Raw genomic sequence first — 22500 nt, forward strand, 5'->3', positions numbered from 1 at the left:
TGGGGGCACCATTAACCCCTGTCTCTCTCTGCAGGTCATCTACAGCTCGTTTGGGGGCAGCATTAACCCCTGTCTCTCTCTGCAGGTCATCTACAGCTCGTTTGGGGGCACCATTAACCCCTGTCTCTATCTGCAGGTCATCTACAGCTCGTTAGGGGGCAGCATTAACCCCTGTCTCTCTGTGCAGGTCATCTACAGCTCGTTTGGGGGTACGGCGAAAGGTCTGCACTTTAATAATCTCATTGTGGGACTCGTGCTGCTCACCAGGGGGAGAGATGAAGAGAAAGCCAAGTGTGAGTCCCTGCTATCTGCTGCTACAGCTGCTACCTGTAATGCTGCCTGTACTGCTACAGCTGCTACCTGTAATGCTACCTGTAATGCTACCTGTAATGCTACCTGTACTGCTACCTGTACTGCTACAGCTGCTACCTGTACTGCTACCAGTAATGCTACAGCTGCTACCTGTAATGCTACCTGTAATGCTACCTATACTGCTACAGCTGCTACCTGTACTGCTACCAGTAATGCTACAGCTGCTACCTGTAATGCTACCTGTAATGCTACAGCTGCTACCTGTACTGCTACCTGTACTGCTTCAGCTGCTACCTGTAATGCTATCTGTAATGCTACAGCTGCTACCTGTACTGCTACCTGTAATGCTGCTACACCTGCTTCCACTGCATACAGTCCCCTCCAAAAGTATTGTAACAGTTAAATTCCTTTGTTTTTTGCTGTACACTGAAGACTGAAGAGTTTGAGGTCAAAAGATGTACATGAGATGACAGATCTGAATTTCAGCTTTTATTTCCTGGTATTTTTATCTAGATTTGTTTAACAATTGCAAACATATCATATATCACCAATACTTTTGCTCACCTAAAAATTGGATGGTTAAGTACCAAATGTGCTATGTTCTAAGTAGTTTAACACATCTAGGTGTAAATACCAGGAAATAAAAGCTGAAATTCTGGACTCTTGAACTCTGGTTCATCTTTTTAACTCAACCACAAATGTTTTCAGTGTTTTGCAAAAACAAAGGAATTGGCCTCGCTGCTCCAATACTTTTGGAGGAGACTGTCCATGAAATGAACATCACAGGTCAATGACTGCTTTGGCTGTGTAGTGAGATCCAGTGATACACAGGTCAAAGGTTGATACTGTAAAAGGCGGATTGTGTCAGGTCGGCGCTCGTGTGATTGGTCAGTGATGTGTGAGGTGAGGGGTGAGAGGTGAAAGGTTAACGGTGTGCCGTGTCCCTCTTCAGACATCTTCAGCCTGTTCGCCAGCGAGTCGGGCAGCCATGCCACGCGCGAGGACATGGAGGGCATGCTCCAGGCGGTGGACGGAGAGATCCCCACCTCGCTCAGGAAGTTCTTCACTGAGGTCAGCAGATGCCTGCCTTATCCCCTCACACAGTCAGGGGTCAGGCACGCAGCCCAGTGGGCAGATAGCAGGACTATAGCTCGCCCTTACCTGGTAAACACAGAGAAACTGCACTTATTCCTGCCTTGTGCCACTGGAGGGTGCCACTGAGAATCCACTCACATTAACTGGAGAAAGAGTAACATCAGGTTTTGGTAACATCAGCAGAAAACAAATTAATGACACACCGACAATCCCCTTTACTCCCTGTAATGAAGAGCCTGCCAGATTTTGCGGGCAATCCAAAATTTCTAAAGCGTCGTTTGACAATATGATGTAGCTCACTTAGATGGAGGATTTCCCCCCAGTTGGATTAGCTGTGGATTTGCAGTTTTAAATCGGATCTGTACACCAGCCAGTTAGCACACACTTTCAGGGCTCACTCCTCCTATTTTTATCAGTGACTTCTGATAAACAGCCCTGGGGTGTGTCTTAATGCTTGGGTGGCACTTCCATTTTCCTATTTATAAGATGCCAAGATGAAAATGCAAATATTGGCTTTCGCTGACTGCAGATGGCAAGTAAGCCTTTTAAAGAAGAACAGAACTGTAACTTTATTGTCCACTATGTGCAACACAGAATGGAAAGTCTCACATTTGCACACTGCAGGTATTTCTGATGGGCGTTTCTGACTCTCGCCCTAATTTCGGGGAAACTCAGGGAAAGGGCTTGTTATTCACCATTGTAACGCGTCTCATGTTTATTCCTTGATTTGTAAAATAAATATGATTTATATTGATCGGTCATAGCGCTATGCATTGACAATGTGTTCGTCAGTTAATGAATGCCTCAATATAAAGACATAGGTTTGGTTTTATTTGTAATTGATCTGGATGTATCCGTAATCAGGTTGGCTATATCAGTCATTTTTAATCACCACCGTAATACATCACAGTAATTACATCAGTAATAGGCAGTTATCACAGTACTTGGTTGTACCAGTACTGGATTTGGGTACATCAGTAATTGGGTAAATCAGGGCTATAGCTGTGTAACTGAGGTGGTCCTGCCCTCTCCTCTGCGCAGGGGGAGAAGGTGAACTATGAGAAGTTTAAGAGCTGGCTGCTGCAGAATAAAGAGGCCTTCACCTTCTCCCGCTGGCTCCTGTCCGGTGGCGTGTCCGTCACCCTGACGGACGACAGCGACACGCCCACTTTCTACCAGACCCTGGCCGGAGTCACGCACCGTGAGTGTCCCACAATGCACCGCTCTCTGAGTCACCGCCCCAGAGCGGTAAAGAGCAAACTCTCCCTGGGCGGTTTTGGGAAGGATGGTCAACAAGAGAGCTGAATATCAATGAATGTCTGAATGAAGGTTTGCTGTGTGTCTCTGCATTCGTGGGTAAAAGCACTTTACAATTAATGCCTCTCATTCCGCCCATCCACACCATTCACCCATCCACACCATTCACCCATCCACACCATTCACCCATCCACACCATTCACCCATCCACACCATTCACCCATCCACACCATTCACCCATCCACACCGTTCACCCATCCACACATGCCAGCTTGCCCACAGTGAAGGGCTATGCCTGCTCGCTGAAGTGTTACGGGACCGCCGTAGTCTGATAACATACATGAAGTATGCCGTTATGCGTGACTTATTTAGCTTACGAGAATGGGAGAAGTTATGTTTATGATATGTTGGACAGATCTAGGCATATGTCCATGTTGGGTAGGGGTACCCATTGACGGCGGCCGTACGTTGGGAGCAGTGCGGCGTTAGGTGTTCAGGCTCAGCGCCCTGGTTGGCGGCCAGGCGAGGGCGTGCTGACGTCGCCCCACATGCGCTCCGGGTAACACCCTCGTTGCACAACCGCTGAACTGTGCCAGCGTAGCAGCAGCTGGTCAGATGTACAGCTCCAGGTCCGCTGACACAGAACACAGTATCAGTTTCCCCTCGCCTCGTGTCGTCTGGCTCAGGAGGGAGGTTTATTGGCTGGGCTGAACCTTGCTCTTTTAGTGCTGTCCTCAGAAACACTGTGTTGCACAAGCTCCTGCTTGCACAGTGTTTCAAGCCCTTTTTGAATGCCTCCCGCACGGATACTCTTGTGAAAATGCTCGCTGAAATGCTACTCCCCGGTGGCACAGTATGGCGATTGTGAGGGTAAAGTTCAGGCGTTCGGCATCAAGCCTTTGTGGGTATCTTGCTATTCTTCTGGCACATGCATATCGGCCGATACCGAGTCCCGATCCGATACCTGTGTGTTCATTTTTAAACAGTACTGTGCAAAAGTCTTAGGCACCTGTATAACATTCTGTACAGATACGATTCTTTCAAGAATAATTCAATGAAAGGTCCTAAATGAACGTACTATGCATTTTACATTACATTTTAGTAATTTGGCAGAATAGTTAAAAACCGAATCAAATCAATATTTTTTGTGACCACCCTTTGACATTAAAACTGCATCATTTCTCTGAGATGGCCAACGCTGTCCTGCAGTTCTATAAGACAATCAGCAGGGAGGTTGTTCCAAGCATGTTGGGGAACTTGCCACGGTTCTTCTGCAGACTTTGGTTGGCTCCTTGTTTCTGATCTCAGACAGCCTTGATTAAGTTTTTATGAATGGTAAATGGTTGGCATTTATATAGCGCCTTTATCCAAAGCGCTGTACAATTGATGCTGATGCTTCTCATTCACCCATTCATACATACACTCACACACCAACGGCGATTGGCTGCCATGCAAGGCACCGACCAGCTCGTCAGGAGCATTTGGGGGTTAGGTGTCTTGCTCAGGGACACTTCGACACAGCCCGGGCGGGGGATCGAACCGACAACCCTCCGACTGCCAGATGACTGCTCTTACTGCCTGAGCCATGTCGCCCCGCTATGTAAAAAGTAGTCAATTGCTTACAGTAATACGTAACTTTTAAAAATTAAATACAAAAATGTCTCTGTAAAATTTAATCTTTTGGAAAATGAATATTTAGAAATCTCAAATGTGTTCTTTTCTACTAACACACACAAAAAATGAAACGTATATATAATAATGTCTAGGGTGCCTAAGACTTTTGCACAGTACTGTATATAACGTTTAACCGTGTGCAACCGATACTGCTTAAGACCACTCGGGGTGGTATCTTTTTTTTTTACTGACAAATTTCATTTCATTTTCAAACTTTATTTTAGGCCATCTTAATAGTTAATGTCAACACTGTAAGTCAGATAATAGCCTAATTGCCAAATTAAAGATTTACATTTACATTGACATTGTGCAGTCTAGCCTCACAGTTGCAGAGATCTGTAGTTAAGTCCCTGTAGTTTACGTCCAGGCATGCCGGTCGATTGTGTGTCATTTTTTAAATGCACTGGTTAAAATGATAATTCTTCATGTTTTCATCCCTCTTCCCCATTGCTTTTGCCTGCCAGACTTGATTGGCATTAAATCTGTAAATATGCTGCTGTTAATAACCTTGGCCAAACAATATTTGCCTGATATAATATGCGGGTCTATTTTACCATATAGCGATTGGTCTAATGATTTAACTCTGTCCAGGGTGTATTCCTGCCTTTCGCCCAATGTATGCTGGGATAGGCTCCAGCCCCCCTGCGACCCTGTTCAGGATAAGCGGGTTCGGATAATGAATGAATGAATGAATATTGCCAAATTGCTGACATTTTGCTAGCTCTTACTACACTCTCTGCTAGCGCCACACGTGTTGTTATTTGCCTGAGTAGTGTAAATGAGCTATCATCACATAATTATGTGGTATTGGATCAGTGCATAGAGTCACATACTCGCCGATACCCGATCCAGTTTCTTGGGCTGTATTGGAGGCGTTTCCGATACTGGTATCGGTATCAGAACAACTCTACTTCTAAGTCTGATTGTTTCTTGCCACCATCTGCAACAGAAGATGAGTTTACAGCTGGAAGGTACATCGTGTGAGCGACAACGTTCAAATCAAGAGAAAATAAATCGTAAAACTGTGCCACCTGTTGACTATCTCTGGCCATAGACACGCTCAGCTGACTAATCCAGTTGCTTTATATTTTCACCATGTGCTTGAGCGGCCTGTGCCACATAGATCTGCCGAAGAAGGCAATGCCCTGTTGCCATATGCTTATTGAGAACTGTGCATAGTTTGTTTCTACAGAATGTTTGCACTAAATAATGCATTGGTCAGATTATGGCTGATATCTGCTGCTCAAAACTCAAATCTCTGACAGATCCTATGCCAGATCTATATATTTTTGTAGACGGCAATCTAGCCTTTTGTTTTGTGCAAGCAAACTCTAAGGACTATGCACTCACTGAGCACTTTATCAGGTATTTATTGGACTTCTTTCTTTTTTTTTCTTTTTTTTACTTATTGGTCTGCTTCTGCTGCTGTAGCCATGAGGCATTGTGTATTCAGAGATGCCCTTCTGCATACCACTGTTGTAATGTGAGGTTATTTGCATTACTGTCAGCTTCCTGTCAACCTTGACCAGTCTGGCCATTCTCCTCTGACCTCTCTTTAACATTAGCAATGCATTTCTGCCTGCAGAACTTCTGCCCACTGGATGTTTTTAGTTTCTTTGCACCATTCTCTGCAAACTCTAGAGACTGTTGTGCATTAAAATCCCAGGAGATTAGCAGTTTCTGAGATATTCAAACCGCCCTGTCTGGCACCAACAAACATTCCACGGTCAAAGTCACTAAGATCACATTTCTTTCCCATTCTGACATTTGGTCTGAAAAACAGCTGAACCTCTTGACCATGCCCGCAAGCTTTTGTGAATTTAGTTGATGCCACATGATTGGCTGATTAAATATTTGCATTCACAAGCTGGTCTACCTGATGAAGTGCTCACTGAGCGTATTTTGGATGTTTACTTTATTTCCTCTCCTTTAATGAGGACCCCTAAATGAGGACCCCACTTCTCTAATCCAGTGCCCATGGAGACCCCCCACAAGGACATTGACATTAATACAAGTTCTGGGTCTTGTGCTTTTGAATTCTTTCACCTTAAAATTCACCACAGTGCTGCTTTTCTGGTCATAAAAATAACTAAAGAAAATCGCCATGCAATTTGCAACTAGATATAGATCAATGGTAGATTTAATCAATTGTTGGTTCATGATAGGATTGACTATTGTTTCATCCCTTTGTGATACAATATGTTTGATGTCCTGTGGAGGCTGTCTAACAGTGCGGACTCTCTCTGTGGTACAGGACTGTGCTTCAGGGCTTGTATGGACTCTATGTGGTACAGGACTGTGCTTCAGGGCTTGTATGGACTCTCTGTGGTACAGGACTGTGCTTCAGGGCTTGTATGGACTCTCTGTGGTACAGGACTGTTACAGGGCTTGTATGGACTCTGCGGTACAGGACTGGTTTAGGGCTTGTGGGGACTCTTTGTGAGACAGGGCTTGCAGGGACTCTCTGTGGTCCTGGCTATGTGAAAGTGCATTGCAAGCCCATGTAAATTTAGCCTGTCAATCAAGGACAGAGCTGGGAAGATCTTTTTAGGGCCTGTGCTTCGACTAATCAGAGCCAAGATCCAGAGAAAGCAAGTAATCTGTTACCTCTCCCTGCTTATCCTCTTAACTCCACAGGAGCAGTGTGTGTGTGTGTGTGTGTGTGTGTGTGTGTGTGAGTGTGTGTGTGTGTGTGTGAGTGTGTGTGTGTGTGTGTGTGTGTGTGAACTCTGCATAGATGCTATTTGCTGTGGGCTTACAGGATTATATATGGGCCAGTGGAGGCCGGTGGTTGAGTGGGATGATGGGAGGAGCTGGTGGTGGTGGGCTGGATGTGCTCATTTTTGTGGATGTGATCTGAACCCACCTGACTGCAGGTTACTGTGGTACAGGTGGGCATTTTTACGGATGTGATCTGAACCTGCCTGAGTGCAGGTTACTATGGTACAGGCTGCCTCTGGCTGTGGCTGTCTGCCAGTCAATGCTGGAATATGGTATGGCTCTTCTGTTGCCAGTCTGACAGAGTTGCTCCTCTAGGTGGGTACTGCCTCCAGGAGGTGTGTCTGTGTGTGTGTGTGTCTGTATGAGAGAAAGAGAGAGAGAGATAGATAGAGCGTATACATAGGATATTGTGTACCTTGTGGACAGGTTGGGGGTGTAATAGTTATAATAGTCTGTGGTGAGATGGATAGTGTGATTTCGTTCACACTTTCAGGGTGAATGTTGTGATTTAGTTCACACTGTGGGGTGAATGTTGTGATTTAGTTCACACTGTGAGATTGAATGTTGAGATTTAGTTCACACTGTGGGGTGAATGTTGTGATTTAGTTCCCACTGTGAGGGTGAATGTTGAGATTTAGTTCACACTGGGGTGAATGTTGAGATTTAGTTCACACTGTGGGGTGAATGTTGTGATTTAGTTCACACTGTGCGATTGAATGTTGAGATTTAGTTCCCTCTGTGAGATTGAATGTTGAGATTTAGTTCCAACTGTGAGATTGAATGTTCAGATTTAGTTTCCTCTGTGAGATTGAATGTTGAGATTTAGTTCACACTGTGGGGTGAATGTTGTGATTTAGTTCACACTGTGGGGTGAATGTTGTGATTTAGTTCACACTGTGGGGTGAATGTTGTGATTTAGTTCACACTGTGGGGTGAATGTTGTGATTTAGTTCACACTGTGGGGTGAATGTTGTGATTTAGTTCACACTGTGGGGTGAATGTTGTGATTTAGTTCACACTGTGGGGTGAATGTTGTGATTTAGTTCACACTGTGGGGTGGATGTTGTGATCTTGTTTGCACTGTGAGGGCGATTGTGAAATAATAACTGAGACAGAGGCTACACATATTCCTGTTCAAAGATTTGGTCTATAACAGCCATTATCCAGCTGCTCTGAGTCAGTAGGGCTGCATTCTCTGAGTGGTGAATGAGCGTTAGCTACTCTGCAGTTCATTTGGACAAAACAGAAATCCTGCAGCAAGATAATCTCTGGCCTTCATCTTCTCTCTGGGCTCTGAGTGAAAGGTCTTTAGAGTGTGGTGTATGTCCTGAATCTCTCCCTGTCTGTGGGCAGTGCTCTTTCTGTGGCTTGATGAGCAGAAGATTGACAGACAGGCTGATAAAATAACAGCTCTGTGTTCTGTCAGCTTGTCCTTCCCCAGGTGCTGATGCTTAACCGGGCGCTCCTGCTAAACAATGCTTCAGCTCCGCACTGGAGATGTACCTCGGGATGAGGGAGGGAGGGAGGGAGAAGAATCAGGGGAAGAGAGCTTAGAGATGGAGGGAAAGGGGAGAGCGAGTTCAGTATGCTATTTGTTGTCTGGTTATTGAGTGTGTTGTATGATAAATTATACATTATAAAGCTATGCCACTTCAGAACAAAATCAGTCTAAGGCTATATGGAAAGGGAGAGGGGGAGTTGGTGAGGATTACTGGGAGAGAAAGAGTCATATGGGGAGAGAAGGAAGAATAGTTGGAGACATGGGGAGAAAGGGAGGGATGGATTGGCAGATCCGGACGCGTATGGGGTTGCAGAATAGACCCATAGGTCGAGGAAATGGCTTTATAGATTAAGTGGCTGCCCTGAATACAATGTGCACATGTTGAATATCACGCTCACGTCGTGAATATAATGTATGCATGGTGAATATTATGTCAACGTATGGTAATGTTGTGTCTGTGTTTTGGTGCTGTTTGTGATGTTGTGTAACAATGTTATTGTGATGTGTTTAGTGTGTGATATTGTGTTTTGTTTTTTTGGTGCTGTACAGTATGCAATGTTATGTTTTGCTGCTGAATGTGATGTTGTGTGATGTTGTGTTTTGGTGCTCTATGTGATGGTGTGTAACAGTGTTTTGATACTTCATGTGAAGTTGTGTGTTGGTGCTGTATGTGATGTTGTGTAACAGTGTTTTGGTGTTTGATCATATCACGATAAAAACTATATCAGCCTTTTCAGCTACCACGACCTATGACATCACACATCTGTGAGTAGCCGCACTGTTCAGCTTCAGCGACTCAGTCTTACTGCATGCCAAGATCTCACTTTACTCATCCTCCCATTCTTATTTATGCATTTATGTATGACCTAGTTTAAAAATCATATCTAAATTTAGCACATTTATGGTGAAGTTGAAAATCAGAGGAAGAATAGAAGAATTACAGCCGTTTCACTTATAACAGTATGTGTAAATGTGCTTTTTTTGCAGTAGAAGAATCGGACATTATTGACTTGGAGAAGCGCTATTGGCTGTTGAAGGCTCAGTCAGGGACAGGCCGATTTGACCTGGAGACGTTTGTCCCGCTGGTATCTCCCCCCATACACACCTCACTGAGTGAAGGTACATTACCCAGCACAGTGTTCTGCCACACATTCACACACACACTCACACATTCACACACACACTCACACACACACACACACACACACACATACACACACACACACACACACGCACACGCACACACACTCACACTCACACTCCCTGTTTGTTTAAAGGTGTGTTCTGTTCTCCCTGCTCTCAGGTCTGTTCCACGCCTTTGATGAGAACCGGGACAATCACATCGACTTTAAGGAGATCTCCTGTGGGCTGTCTGCTTGCTGCCGTGGGCCCATCGCTGAGAGACAGAAGTGTAAGGATCCACAAGAATTTAAAATGAGAATTCTGAGAAAGCTTGGCTCGAGGTTTAACTGTCCATCTATGCGTTAATAATGTTTACACCAGGGGGGTGTACTACAAAGCGAGATTAAGTGTTAACGCTGGGTTTTCTGTATCACATAGCTGGCTTACTTTAAATCGGGGTATACTGCTATGGTAATGTTTGCTGCACGGCTAACATGGGCCGGGGCAGGTTATGTTCAAGCTATCGGTGTGAAACATATAAAAGCACCACACTTTGATGAATCAACTCCTTTGAGAAGGGCTTTCTCCGGCACGTGTGTGTAGGACTCGGGGTGTTCGCTGGGTGGAGACCTAATTAATCGGCTGACTTTCTCCATGGTCACACTAAACAAAATATATAGGCTAGGGCGACTACAGTAGCCTAGCTACGGTATGTGCACGTTTCTTGAAACCTATGCGTCAGTATCTACTTCCCTCAATTATGAGACAACACCATATAATTCTTGAGTTGTATGAGAAGTTATTGTATGAGGCAATATTTTAAGTAGGCCTATCTTTTAGGCTATTAGGTTTTAAGAGCTCTAGAACTTGTAGTTCCCACACCTGAAATAACCTGTAGGACAATTAGTGAGATTGTATATATATGTGTTAAGAGTGGTAAGATAGCCTATTACTTTGCTATTAGCCCAGTGTTTTATTTTCTTCATATCAGTCCATTATATCCGTTATATCAGTCAGTCATGTCATATCAGTTTTTCCTTCTGAGGAATATGCCGCTTGATGGTTCATGCTGCACTGCTGTAGGCTCATTTCTGCATGCACCGCCACTTTTACACGAACGTGCACAGCTCTTGGTTAAGTTGATAACCAGCTTTGTGAGACCAGTTAAGCCCAATTGCAGTTGTTTTGTTTTCTGAAGCCATGGTTAGGCAAAGAAACCCTGGGTATGTTAAACTTCCCTCATAGTGCACCCCGCATGAATGGGTTGTTCATTTCAGTTTCCTTTTTAAGTTTCCCCCATTAAGAGAGTCACACTATGGGCCATAGTTTCTGGCCAGTGTCTGCCGTGTTGTGATCCGGCGTGCTGTTCGTTTAGCACTTTCCGGACCATCCTCTGTTCGTTTAGCACTTTCCGGACCATCCTCTGTTCGTTTAGCACTTTCCGGACCATCCTCTGTTCGTTTAGCACTTTCCGGACCATCCTCTGTTCGTTTAGCACTTTCCGGACCATCCTCTGTTCGTTTAGCACTTTCCGGACCATCCTCTGTTCGTTTAGCACTTTCCGGACCATCCTCTGTTCGTTTAGCACTTTCCGGACCATCCTCTGGTCATTTCCGGGACTCGCGCCACGCCGGAGTGGGAGGAGCCACTGCTCAGGGTGTGTCAGTCAAGAGTGAGCAGCTCATTGCCATTTTGGTGTAGCTTATTGCAATTTTCCGGACAGACAGGTCCGCATTTCACCCCACCTGCTCAACTCAGGCACAAGTTTAAGTAATTAGCAGTTGTTTAGTTTATCTTTGATATAGCTAAATCCCACAAGCAGGAAAATGAGTTGGTTACATCGTATTTATTACTCACTGTTTTTATCTTCTTTATAATTTAAATTCCTGTATGTATTTCTGTTTGTAATTGTTGCTAATCTCACTATAGACTGTGATCCCTCAGGTACGGTTTTTCGTAATGAGAAGAATGGCATATTGCAACTTGAACTTTTCATTTTAATTACGTGGCAATAGTTAAAATGACTGCATTTGTAACCTCTGTTTGATGATTAATCTGATATTTTGCATAGTAAGTCATATGTTATGTAATATCAATGTATATGTGAAGACATGATTACAGTTTGTTTTCAACAAGCAATGATCATTACACCTACCATCATGTGGTTACTACCAACATCACTGAGCAGTCTATCTTGCAGTTAAGAGAATTAAACTGCCCAGTGTTTCCAATTTATGCCAGTGCTATGCAAGCTGCATTTAGTGTATTAGTTATCTCCTAGCATATCTTCCTCGGTTGTGCTCAATGTAAAAGAGGCCAATAAACAACAAGACGTGTTGTTATTATGTTTTTCCTGGAGGGGCGGCTATGTCGATAGGTAACCTAAAAATCAAGTTCAAGTATTTGGGCCAAGTTAAAGTTCAAATAACCAAGGAGAAAGTTGAATACACAACGTGTGTGAACCCCAAACGTCCATTTTCCAATTGAAGGAAATTCGCCATATCATTCATATTAATTAATGATTTAATTGTATGTTATTTTTTCCTTTTGTTTGAGCAACAGTTCACACCTAGACATGCACTGCTGTGAATGACTGAACACTGCCTGTGTTATTACATTACATCCATCCAGAGCGGCATACAACAAAGTGCAAAGTGCATACCCATAACCAGGGATAAGTGCGCTGAAAGACCCAAGAGGGAAGTACAATTTCAACTGCTGTCTGTACAACAAAGATATGGCCTATTTGATCATCAATTATTTATTTATTTATTTTTTTTTTTTTTAAATAGTAATGCTGCAACATGCAAATGTATGAATAAACTGCTTACCTGGCCAAACAAAGCTAGCAAAGGTATCATCCTAATGACACAAGTAAATAACACAGGTAAAGACAACAGTTAAGGTTTGCAGGGAGGGACAGGGAGAGGTGCAGCTTGAAGAGGTGCGTCTTCAGTCTGCGCTTGAAGGTGGCAAGAGATTCTCCTGTTCATGGGGAGTTTGTTCCACCACCGTGGAGCCAGAACAGACAGTAGTCCTGAGCGGGAGGTGGAATTGCAGAGAGGGGCAGGCGCCAGGCGTCCATTAGTGGCTGAACGAAGAGGTCTGGCAGAGGTGTAGGGTCTGATGATCTGTTGGAGGTAAGCTGGAGCTGACCCCTTAACTGCTTGGAAGGCTAGCACCTATGTTTTGAATTTGGTGCGAGCTATGACAGGCAGCCAGTGGAGGGAAGTAAGCTCTTGGGTAATATGAGAGTGTTTGGGAAGGTTGAAGACCAGACAAGCTGCTGCAAGCTGGTTGTCCATCCAACCTGTGTGTCAGATGGTGGGAATGAAAAGAAGAGTTGGATATCATCAGCGTAGCAGTGGTAGGATAGACTATGAGCAGTGATAACAGGGCCAAGGGATCTAGTGTAAAGGCAGAAAAGAAGCGGGCCCAGGACTGAGCCCTGGGGAACTCCTCTGGCAAGGGGCCAAGGTGTCGATACTGTACCATCCCTGGCAACCTGGAAGGAGCGACCAGAGAGGTAGGACTCAATCCAGTCCAGGGCTGTGCCACAGATCCCCGATGCTGACAGGGAGGACAGGAGGTTGGAGTGATCCAGTGTCAAAGGCAGTTTTATTATCAACCTAATGGTTGAAAAACGTGTCAGTATTTCTGAGTTATAGAATAGTGTGTTTAAAGTACTCCAGGTTTATTGGGTATTGGCCCATAATAAATGTTTGAGTGATGTTTTATTGAAATAATGACAGAAGAAAGTATGTAAGAATGGATTTTCAAACGGATTTCTCTTATTCATTAGCTTTGTTAGAAGTAAATCTTTTAGAGAAAAATCTGCGCAAGTCTGCACCTGCCACAAAATAACTTTTGGGAGAAACAGCTGTCTTATCCTCATCTTCCATTGTATTTGTCGAGACTACGGAAATTGCCAATATAACCTGCTCAATATGCATGGATCTTAATGGTAATGAAAAGAGTTCATTTGATTGGATATGAATGAATCAAGGTTCATCAGTGCACAGTGGTGCGCATAATCCGCACATCTTGATCTGTGCCCCCCTTGCTTGACTTCGTAAAATGGCACCCTGCGGTAGCCACACCCCGTATGCCACACACCTCACCTGGTGACTGCGCCAATGCGCTGTTGATTCCAGAAAATATGGCCCTTTATGTGCCTGTACATCCTCAAGAGTTTGAGCAGGGGATGAACTCTGAAACTGACTGTAGATGTTGTTGCTGGCTCTTTCCTCCCCAGTTTGTTTCAAAGTGTTTGACGTGGACCGAGATGGAGTCCTCTCCCGGGCGGAGATTCAGGACATGATTGTTGCGCTGCTGGAGGTCTGGAAGGACAACCGCACAGACTCCCTTCCTGTGAGTACCCAGCCGGCCTAATGCTAATCAGGTTCTGCACAGCAGCTAAACATGCTAATCAGCCTGTTGAGCAGGTTCTGCACAGCAGCTAAACATGCTAATTAGCCTGTAGTGCAGGTTCTGAACAGAAGCTAAATATGCTAATTAGCCTGTAGTGCAGGTTCTGAACAGAAGCTAAATATGCTAATCAGCCTGTAGTGCAGGTTCTGAACAGCAGCTAAACATGCTAATTAGCCTGGACTGCAGGTTCTGAACAGCAGCTAAACATGCTAATTAGCCTGTAGTGCAGGTTCTGAACAGAAGCTAAATATGCTAATTATACTGTAATACAGGTTCTGAACATGCTTATTAGCCTGTTGAGCAGTTTCTGAACAGCAGCTACACATGCTAATTAACCTAAGGCCTGTGGGTTCTGATACATTTTATTTCTTATTCCTTTCCATTTTCATACCAGTAGGTAATATTGCGCAACAATGTTCAGCACCCCACCCAAAGACATACCCACATAATCTCTCTCTGAAAGCCATGCAGAAATTGCAATAAAAGAACAGCCTGGTATGTTGCGGAATTGTTTTGTCTTTTTGATCTCGTCTCCCTTCTCTGAGCTGAAGCGTCTGTGAGGGTTGTGAAAAAGCGCTCTGGTTTCTGACAGCGCTGTCAGCAAGCTCAGCTGACACTGTCTGCAGCTGCTGCGTTTGGCTCTCTTGCAGGAAATTCAGACCCGTGGTTGTCATTTGGGATGATTACGGCCCTCAGAAGCGCAAATATGCTGGATTCATGTGGCTAATTATCTTCTGTAAACGTGTTTAGATTCGGAAGCACATGTCCCAGTTTAGCAGCTGACAGTAGTTGCTGATTGGCTAACTGTGTCTGCAGTACTCTGCCTCATCTTCTTATTTTTGTGTAGCACAGATATGTTATTAGCTTTTTAAAGAGGCATTTCCTGGAAGTTGCTTGAAATTGTACCTAAATTAAGAGGCCTTGTGGCAGATTTGCTGACAGAGTTTATTCATTAAGAGTTACTGACCGTGGCTTCGTTACTGAAGTCTTTGTGACGATGCGTGATATTGTAAAATATGGGTCTGGGCTTGCTGTCGCCCGTGTTTGTGGGACTGAATTGAAATGAACCGCGGCGTTTCATGTCGGATTATTTCCCGCTGCTTCAGCTCGTCAGAGCTATGGTTTGGTTGCTCTACATTTCTTAAATAATTGAGGTCACGAGGCTTATCTGACGATGGGAGGATGATGAAATACATGCTGTCAATTTCAATTACTGAAAGTATACTGAGCCAAGTAAATATGTTTTTAGAGAATAGGCCCACAGTGAAAATCTGGTAGATTTAAAAAGTAATAACAATAATAATAATAATAATAATAATATATTTTTTTAAACATTGTTCTTTTGAAAAGTGTTTTTACTTCAGTCTTTGGTATTGCTGCAATACATAGATCAAAGACATGCATTTAAATCCACTATATTTAAAAACAGTAAATAATTACACCAAATCTCCTTCACGAGGAACTGTACTGTGCAGTTATATATTATAAGAAATCAAAAAAAAAGATTTTCAGTGAAGCACACTGAGACAATCACCAGTGGAAGAAGCATTAGGTTATGCAACAGACCTGATTATTTGGAAAACAGCAATGTCACAGAACTTGTCTATTCAGTTAAACTAAAAGCAAAGCAGTTTTTTTTTTTTTTATCATTGCAGAAATGTTTTTCATTTGTGTGAGCAGAGAGATGCATTGTAGTAGTATGTATACCATTCAGTGCTTCTAGTTTTTAAAAAAAGGAATAAAGTAAGCTGGCATAACTTTAAGCATCAGTATACTAACATAAGTCTATTAACAGCTATGGTTTTGTCCTCCAAATACATACAATTATGTATTTTGTAAGTGGTATGTATATATGCTGAAAGTGTCTAAAATGATCTACTTCACAAAAATGCAAGGCAGTTTAGTAATTTTGTAACCTTTGAAAAGTTGACACTTTCTGTTCAGTTTGCCAAAAAATATTTACGAAAATACCTAATGCATAGACTTGAAAGTACACTTAAAATGGGTAAATCTAGGGCCGAAAGCATTTAATGGTACTTGAAAATAAGGTACAGTGCAGTGGCCCCTTCCTGATTTCCTGATTTTGGTTTGCTATTAACACACTTCTGTGTGACACACTCATTGTAACACACTGTTCTGTGTGACACACTCATTTTAACACACTGTTCTGTGTGACACACTGATTTTAACACACTGTTCTCTGCGACACACTCATTTTAACACACTGTTCTGTGTGACACATTGATTTTAACACACTGTTCTGTGCGACACACTCATTTTAACACACTGTTCTGTGTGACACTGATTTTAACACACTGTTCTGTGTGACACTGATTTTAACACACTGTTCTGTGTGACACACTCATTTTAACACACTGTTCTGTGTGACACACTGATTTTAACACACTGTTCTCTGCGACACACTCATTTTAACACACTGTTCTGTGTGACACATTGATTTTAACACACTGTTCTGTGCGACACACTCATTTTAACACACTGTTCTGTGTGACACTGATTTTAACACACTGTTCTGTGTGACACACTCATTTTAACACACTGTTCTGTGTGACACACTGATTTTAACACACTGTTCTGTGCGACACACTCATTTTAACACACTGTTCTCTGCGACACACTCATTTTAACACACTGTTCTCTGCGACACACTCATTTTAACACACTGTTCTGTGCGACACACTAATTTTAACACACTGTTCTGTGTGACACACTGATTTTAACACACTGTTCTGTGCGACACACTCATTTTAACACACTGTTCCCTGCGACACACTCATTTTAACACACTGTTCCCTGCGACACACTCATTTTAACACACTGTTCTGTGTGACACACTCATTTTAACACACTGTTTTCTGTTTCTCTCAGGAACAGCATGCCAATGTGTCTGACATTGTGGATGACATTTTGAAGATGCATGACACCACCAAGGTGGGTGTGAGGTGTTTATTTTCATGTATATTAGCAGTGTTTTGTTCAGGCTCTTCCACTGATGTCTGCCTTTTATTTTTTCCTAGTTAGGGCACTTAACTCTGGAGGATTACCAGATGTGGAGTGTGAAGAGTGCTCTGGCCAATGAGTTTCTCAACCTGCTCTTTCAGGTGTGTGTGTGTGTGTGTGTGTGTGTGTACAGCTGTGTCTCAGTCTGCTGTCTCTCTGTAGGTGTGTGTGTGTGTGTGTGTGTGTGTGTTCAGGTGTGTCTCAGTATGCTGTCTCTCTGTAGGTGTGTGTGTGTGTGTGTGTGTGTGTATACAGGTGTGTCTCAGTCTGCTGTCTCTCTGTAGGTGTGTGTGTGTGTGTGTGTGTACAGGTGTGTCTCAGTCTGCTGTCTCTCTGTAGGTGTGTGTGTGTGTGTGTTCAGGTGTGTCTCAGTCTGCTGTCTCTCTGTAGGTGTGTGTGTGTGTGTGTGTGTGTGTGTACAGGTGTGTCTCAGTCTGCTGTCTCTCTGTAGGTGTGTGTGTGTGTGTGTGTGTGTACAGGTGTGTCTCAGTCTGCTGTCTCTCTGTAGGTGTGTGTGTGTGTACAGGTGTGTCTCAGTCTGCTGTCTCTCTGTAGGTGTGTGTGTGTGTACAGGTGTGTCTCAGTCTGCTGTCTCTCTTTAGGTGTGTGTGTGTGTACAGGTGTGTCTCAGTCTGCTGTCTCTCTGTAGGTGTGTGTGTGTGTGTGTGTGTGTGTGTGTACAGGTGTGTCTCAGTCTGCTGTCTCTCTGTAGGTGTGTGTGTGTGTGTACAGATGTGTCTCAGTCTGCTGTCTCTCTGTAGGTGTGTGTGTGTGTGTGTGTGTGTACAGGTGTGTCTCAATCTGCTGTCTCTCTGTAGGTGTGTGTGTGTGTGTACAGGTGTGTCTCAGTCTGCTGTCTCTCTGTAGGTGTGTGTGTGTGTGTACAGGTGTGTCTCAGTCTGCTGTCTCTCTGTAGGTGTGTGTGTGTGTGTACAGGTGTGTCTCAGTCTGCTGTCTCTCTGTAGGTGTGTGTGTGTGTGTGTGTGTGTGTGTGTACAGGTGTGTCTCAGTCTGCTGTCTCTCTGTAGGTGTGTGTGTGTGTGTGTGTGTGTGTGTGTGTGTGTGTACAGGTGTGTCTCAGTCTGCTGTCTCTCTGTAGGTGTGTGTGTGTGTGTGTACAGGTGTGTCTCAGTCTGCTGTCTCTCTGTAGGTGTGTGTGTGTGTGTGTACAGGTGTGTCTCAGTCTGCTGTCTCTCTGTAGGTGTGTGTGTGTGTGTGTTCAGGTGTGTCTCAGTCTGCTGTCTCTCTGTAGGTGTGTGTGTGTGTGTGTGTGTGTGTGTACAGGTGTGTCTCAGTCTGCTGTCTCTCTGTAGGTGTGTGTGTGTGTGTGTGTGTGTGTGTGTACAGGTGTGTCTCAGTCTGCTGTCTCTCTGTAGGTGTGTGTGTGTGTACAGGTGTGTCTCAGTCTGCTGTCTCTCTGTAGGTGTGTGTGTGTGTACAGGTGTGTCTCAGTCTGCTGTCTCTCTGTAGGTGTGTGTGTGTGTGTACAGGTGTGTCTCAGTCTGCTGTCTCTCTGTAGGTGTGTGTGTGTGTGTGTGTGTGTGTGTGTGTGTACAGGTGTGTCTCAGTCTGCTGTCTCTCTGTAGGTGTGTGTGTGTGTGTACAGATGTGTCTCAGTCTGCTGTCTCTCTGTAGGTGTGTGTGTGTGTGTGTGTGTGTACAGGTGTGTCTCAATCTGCTGTCTCTCTGTAGGTGTGTGTGTGTGTGTACAGGTGTGTCTCAGTCTGCTGTCTCTCTGTAGGTGTGTGTGTGTGTGTACAGGTGTGTCTCAGTCTGCTGTCTCTCTGTAGGTGTGTGTGTGTGTGTACAGGTGTGTCTCAGTCTGCTGTCTCTCTGTAGGTGTGTGTGTGTGTGTGTGTGTGTGTACAGGTGTGTCTCAGTCTGCTGTCTCTCTGTAGGTGTGTGTGTGTGTGTGTGTGTGTGTGTGTGTGTGTGTGTACAGGTGTGTCTCAGTCTGCTGTCTCTCTGTAGGTGTGTGTGTGTGTGTGTACAGGTGTGTCTCAGTCTGCTGTCTCTCTGTAGGTGTGTGTGTGTGTGTGTACAGGTGTGTCTCAGTCTGCTGTCTCTCTGTAGGTGTGTCACATCGTTCTGGGGCTGCGGCCGGCCACGCCCGAGGAGGAGGGCCAGATTATCAGGTCAGTCTGTGATAGGACGCCTGCTCCGAGGGGGCGGGGCAGTACTATAGATAGGGGGTGGGGCATGCTAGGTATGTCAGAATCAGGGAGAACAGATAGAGCATGTGATGTACTGATGGGGCGGGGCCTGATTGTATGATGGGGCGGGGCCTGATTTCGGGGGCTCTGTGCTGTGCAGGGGTTGGTTGGAGAGGGAAAGCCGGTATGGCCTGCAGCCGGGACACAGCTGGTTCCTCATCTCCATTCAGTGGTGGCAGCAGTGGAAGGACTACGTCCAATATGTGAGTAACTACATTTCCCACGCTGCTCCTTCCTCGCGACCGGGCTTGTTTTCTGCGTGGGAGGGGCTCCTGAGACACTCTGTCACTCCTGTCTGTCTCAGGATAACCGGCCAATCGTGGGGGACCAGCCCTCTGTCCTGGGAGTGGGGCGGGGCCAGCACTGGGGGACGTCTGTGACAGTAATTTCGGACCAGGTCGGCATGCCGAACTGCAGCCTATCGGAGGAGAAGTTCTGTGATGACATCTCCAGCTCGTCAGAGGCCTCAGAGGACAACGGTGGTGAGTACAGGGCCTTACAGGACAACAGTGGTGAGAACAGAGTCAGTGTGCGCGTGCGTGCGTGTGCGTGTGCGCGTGCGTGCGTGTGCATATATGCATTTGCTTGCGCTGCTGTAGGAGTATGTCTGTATGAACTCTCCCCCAGGCCTCCATGCCTCCAGTTCTCCAGTGACAGACTGCTTCCCCCGGGCCCACAGCCACAGCCCCCCTGACAGCCAGACCCCCAACGGGATCCTCCTGCCCCCCCTGGCAGCACAGAGGCCCGGGGCCATCGACAACCAGCCGCTGGTCACGCCCGAACCCGTGAAGGTGCCGCCTCACACCTGTCACAGAGAGCATGCGTGTGTGTGTGTGTGTGTGTGCCTGTATGTGTGTGTGTGTGTGTGTGTGTTTGTGTGTGTCTGTGTCTGTGTCTGTGCCTGTATGTGTGTGTCTGTGTCTGTGTCTGTGTCTGTGTCTGTGTCTGTCTGTGTCTGTGTCTGTGTCTGTGTCTGTGTCTGTGTCTGTGTCTGTGTATGTGTATGTGTGTGTGTGTGTGTCTGTGTCTGTGTGTGTGTGTGTGTGTGTGTGTGTGTATGTGTGTGTGCCTGTATGTGTGTGTGTGTATCTGTGTCTGTGTCTGTGTCTGTGTGTGTGTGTGTGTGTGTGTGTGGTGTGTGTGTGTGTGTGGTGTGTGTGTGTGTGTGTCTGTCTATGTCTGTGTGTGTCTGTGTCTGTGTGTGTGTGTGTGTGTGTGTGTGTGTGTGTGTGTGTGGTGTGCGTGTGTGTGTCTGTCTATGTGTGTGTCTGTGTCTGTGTATGTGTGTGTGTGTGTCTGTGTGTGTGTGTGTGTGTGTGTGTTAGAGGGAGTTCTGCTTGCACAGGTGTTTGTGTTGATTGGACGGCAGTTCTTGTGTGAATTGTGATTGGTCAATAAGTGATGCTGTTTTCCTCTGTGACCCTCCTGCACTGTGGGTAATTTAGTTCTGTGGTGTTGTCCCACCCCTCCTGCATTGTGGGTAATGTAATTCAGCTTGCACTGTAGGTGATGTAGTCCAGTGGTTTGTCCCTCCTGTGTGATGATTAGTGTTGGGAGTGGGTGCTGGGGAGCTGGCTGGTGTGTAATATTGGGGAGCGACATTGGCTCAGGCAGTAAGAGCAGTCGTCTGGCAGTCGGAGGGTTGCCGGTTCGATCCCCCGCCCGGGCTGTGTCGAAGTGTCCCTGAGCAAGACACCCAACCCCTAAATGCTCCTGACGAGCTGTTGGTGCCTTGCATGGCAGCCAATCGCCGTCGGTGTGTGAGTGTGTGTATGAATGGGTGAATGAGAAGCATCAATTGTACAGCGCTTTGGATGAAGGCGCTATATAAATGCCAACCATTTACCATTTACCATTTAATATTGATTAGTGTTGGGATGGGTGCAGGGGCTGGTGTGTGATGTTGATTAGTGTTGGGTGCAGGGGCTGGTGTGTGATGTTGATTAGTGTTGGGTGCAGGGGATAGTGTGTGATGTTGATTAGTGTTGGGTGCAGGGGATAGTGTGTGATGTTGATTAGTGTTGGGTGCAGGGGATAGTGTGTGATGTTGATTAGTGTTGGGAGTGGGTGCAGGGGCTGGTGTGTGATGTTGATTAGTGTTGGGTGCAGGGGATAGTGTGTGATGTTGATTAGTGTTGGGTGCAGGGGATAGTGTGTGATGTTGATTAGTGTTGGGTGCAGGGGCTGGTGTGTGATGTTGATTAGTGTTGGGTGCAGGGGCTGGTGTGTGATGTTGATTAGTGTTGGGTGCAGGGGCTGGTGTGTGATGTTGATTAGTGTTGGGATGGGTGCAGGGGCTAGTGTGTGATATTGATTAGTGTTGGGATGGGTGCAGGGGCTAGTGTGTGATATTGCCCCTCGCCTCCCGCAGGCTCCCACCCTGACCCTGGAGGGAGGGAGGCTCCGACGGACCCAGAACCTTCTCCCATCCCGGGACTTTGAGACGGTGCCGGAGCCTGTCTGGAGGGCCCTCTATCACTGGTACGGGGCCAACCTGAGCCTGCCCCGCCCGGTATGTATCCCAGCAACTACAGGTACAGGTGTCTGTGTGCGCGTGTGGCCACTGGCGCTGTTCCGATTGGCTCTCTCCACCCCTTCTCTGTGCTGATTGGCTGTGTTCCTCCAGGTGATCCGGCAGACTAAGACAGGCTGCCCAGAGCTGGAGCTCTTTCCCTGCTACCTGCTGTTCCTACGGCAACAGCCGGCCTCCCGCACGCCCCAGTCCAACATCTGGGTGAATATGGGTATGAGCAGCCTGCGAATGCAGCCGCTTCCCCGAGGTAACGTAAGCCTGCAGCAAGAACAGGGCCTGCCCAGTCCCACTAACAGCACGGCCCAATCAGCCCGCCCTGGCGCTCAGCTAACAACGCTGCCCAATCAGACTGCGCCCTGGCGCTCAGCTAACAACGCTGCCCAATCAGACTGCGGCCTGGCCGCTCAGCTAACAACACGGTCCAATCACACCGCACCACCCCCACGTCTGTCTGCTGATTGGTCTCTGCGGGGTCACAGGGGCGTGGTCTGCGATGATATCAGCTTGTATGGCGTGACAAAGCTTGTGGGGTTCAGGCAGGGTTCAGGGGTCAGGGGTCAGAGTCTGGCCTGATTGGAGGTCCGCAGAGCCCTTTAGACTCCGCCCACCGTGTCATTTAC

General features: G+C 45.9%; 1 protein-coding gene across 2 annotated transcripts in view; it reads left to right on the plus strand.

The window, feature by feature from the left end:
* LOC133107627 (ubiquitin carboxyl-terminal hydrolase 32-like) overlaps nt 1-22500 on the plus strand; it is a 61515-nt gene that overhangs the window by 12722 nt on the left and 26293 nt on the right. Inside the window, exons 3-16 of one of the 2 annotated variants that reach the window (XM_061216642.1) lie at nt 188-293; nt 1265-1383; nt 2449-2608; nt 9548-9679; nt 9864-9971; nt 13938-14053; nt 17003-17065; nt 17152-17235; nt 19208-19269; nt 19448-19550; nt 19652-19829; nt 19975-20138; nt 21719-21859; nt 21974-22127. In XM_061216642.1, coding sequence (XP_061072626.1) covers nt 188-293; nt 1265-1383; nt 2449-2608; nt 9548-9679; nt 9864-9971; nt 13938-14053; nt 17003-17065; nt 17152-17235; nt 19208-19269; nt 19448-19550; nt 19652-19829; nt 19975-20138; nt 21719-21859; nt 21974-22127 — 1690 coding nt within the window. The remainder of the gene's footprint in view (nt 1-187; nt 294-1264; nt 1384-2448; nt 2609-9547; nt 9680-9863; nt 9972-13937; nt 14054-17002; nt 17066-17151; nt 17236-19207; nt 19270-19447; nt 19551-19651; nt 19830-19974; nt 20139-21718; nt 21860-21973; nt 22128-22500) is intronic. The other variant, XM_061216643.1, reaches the window with a different exon arrangement.

This window comes from Conger conger, chromosome 13 (assembly GCF_963514075.1).
Source record: "Conger conger chromosome 13, fConCon1.1, whole genome shotgun sequence".
Taxonomy (NCBI): domain Eukaryota; kingdom Metazoa; phylum Chordata; class Actinopteri; order Anguilliformes; family Congridae; genus Conger; species Conger conger.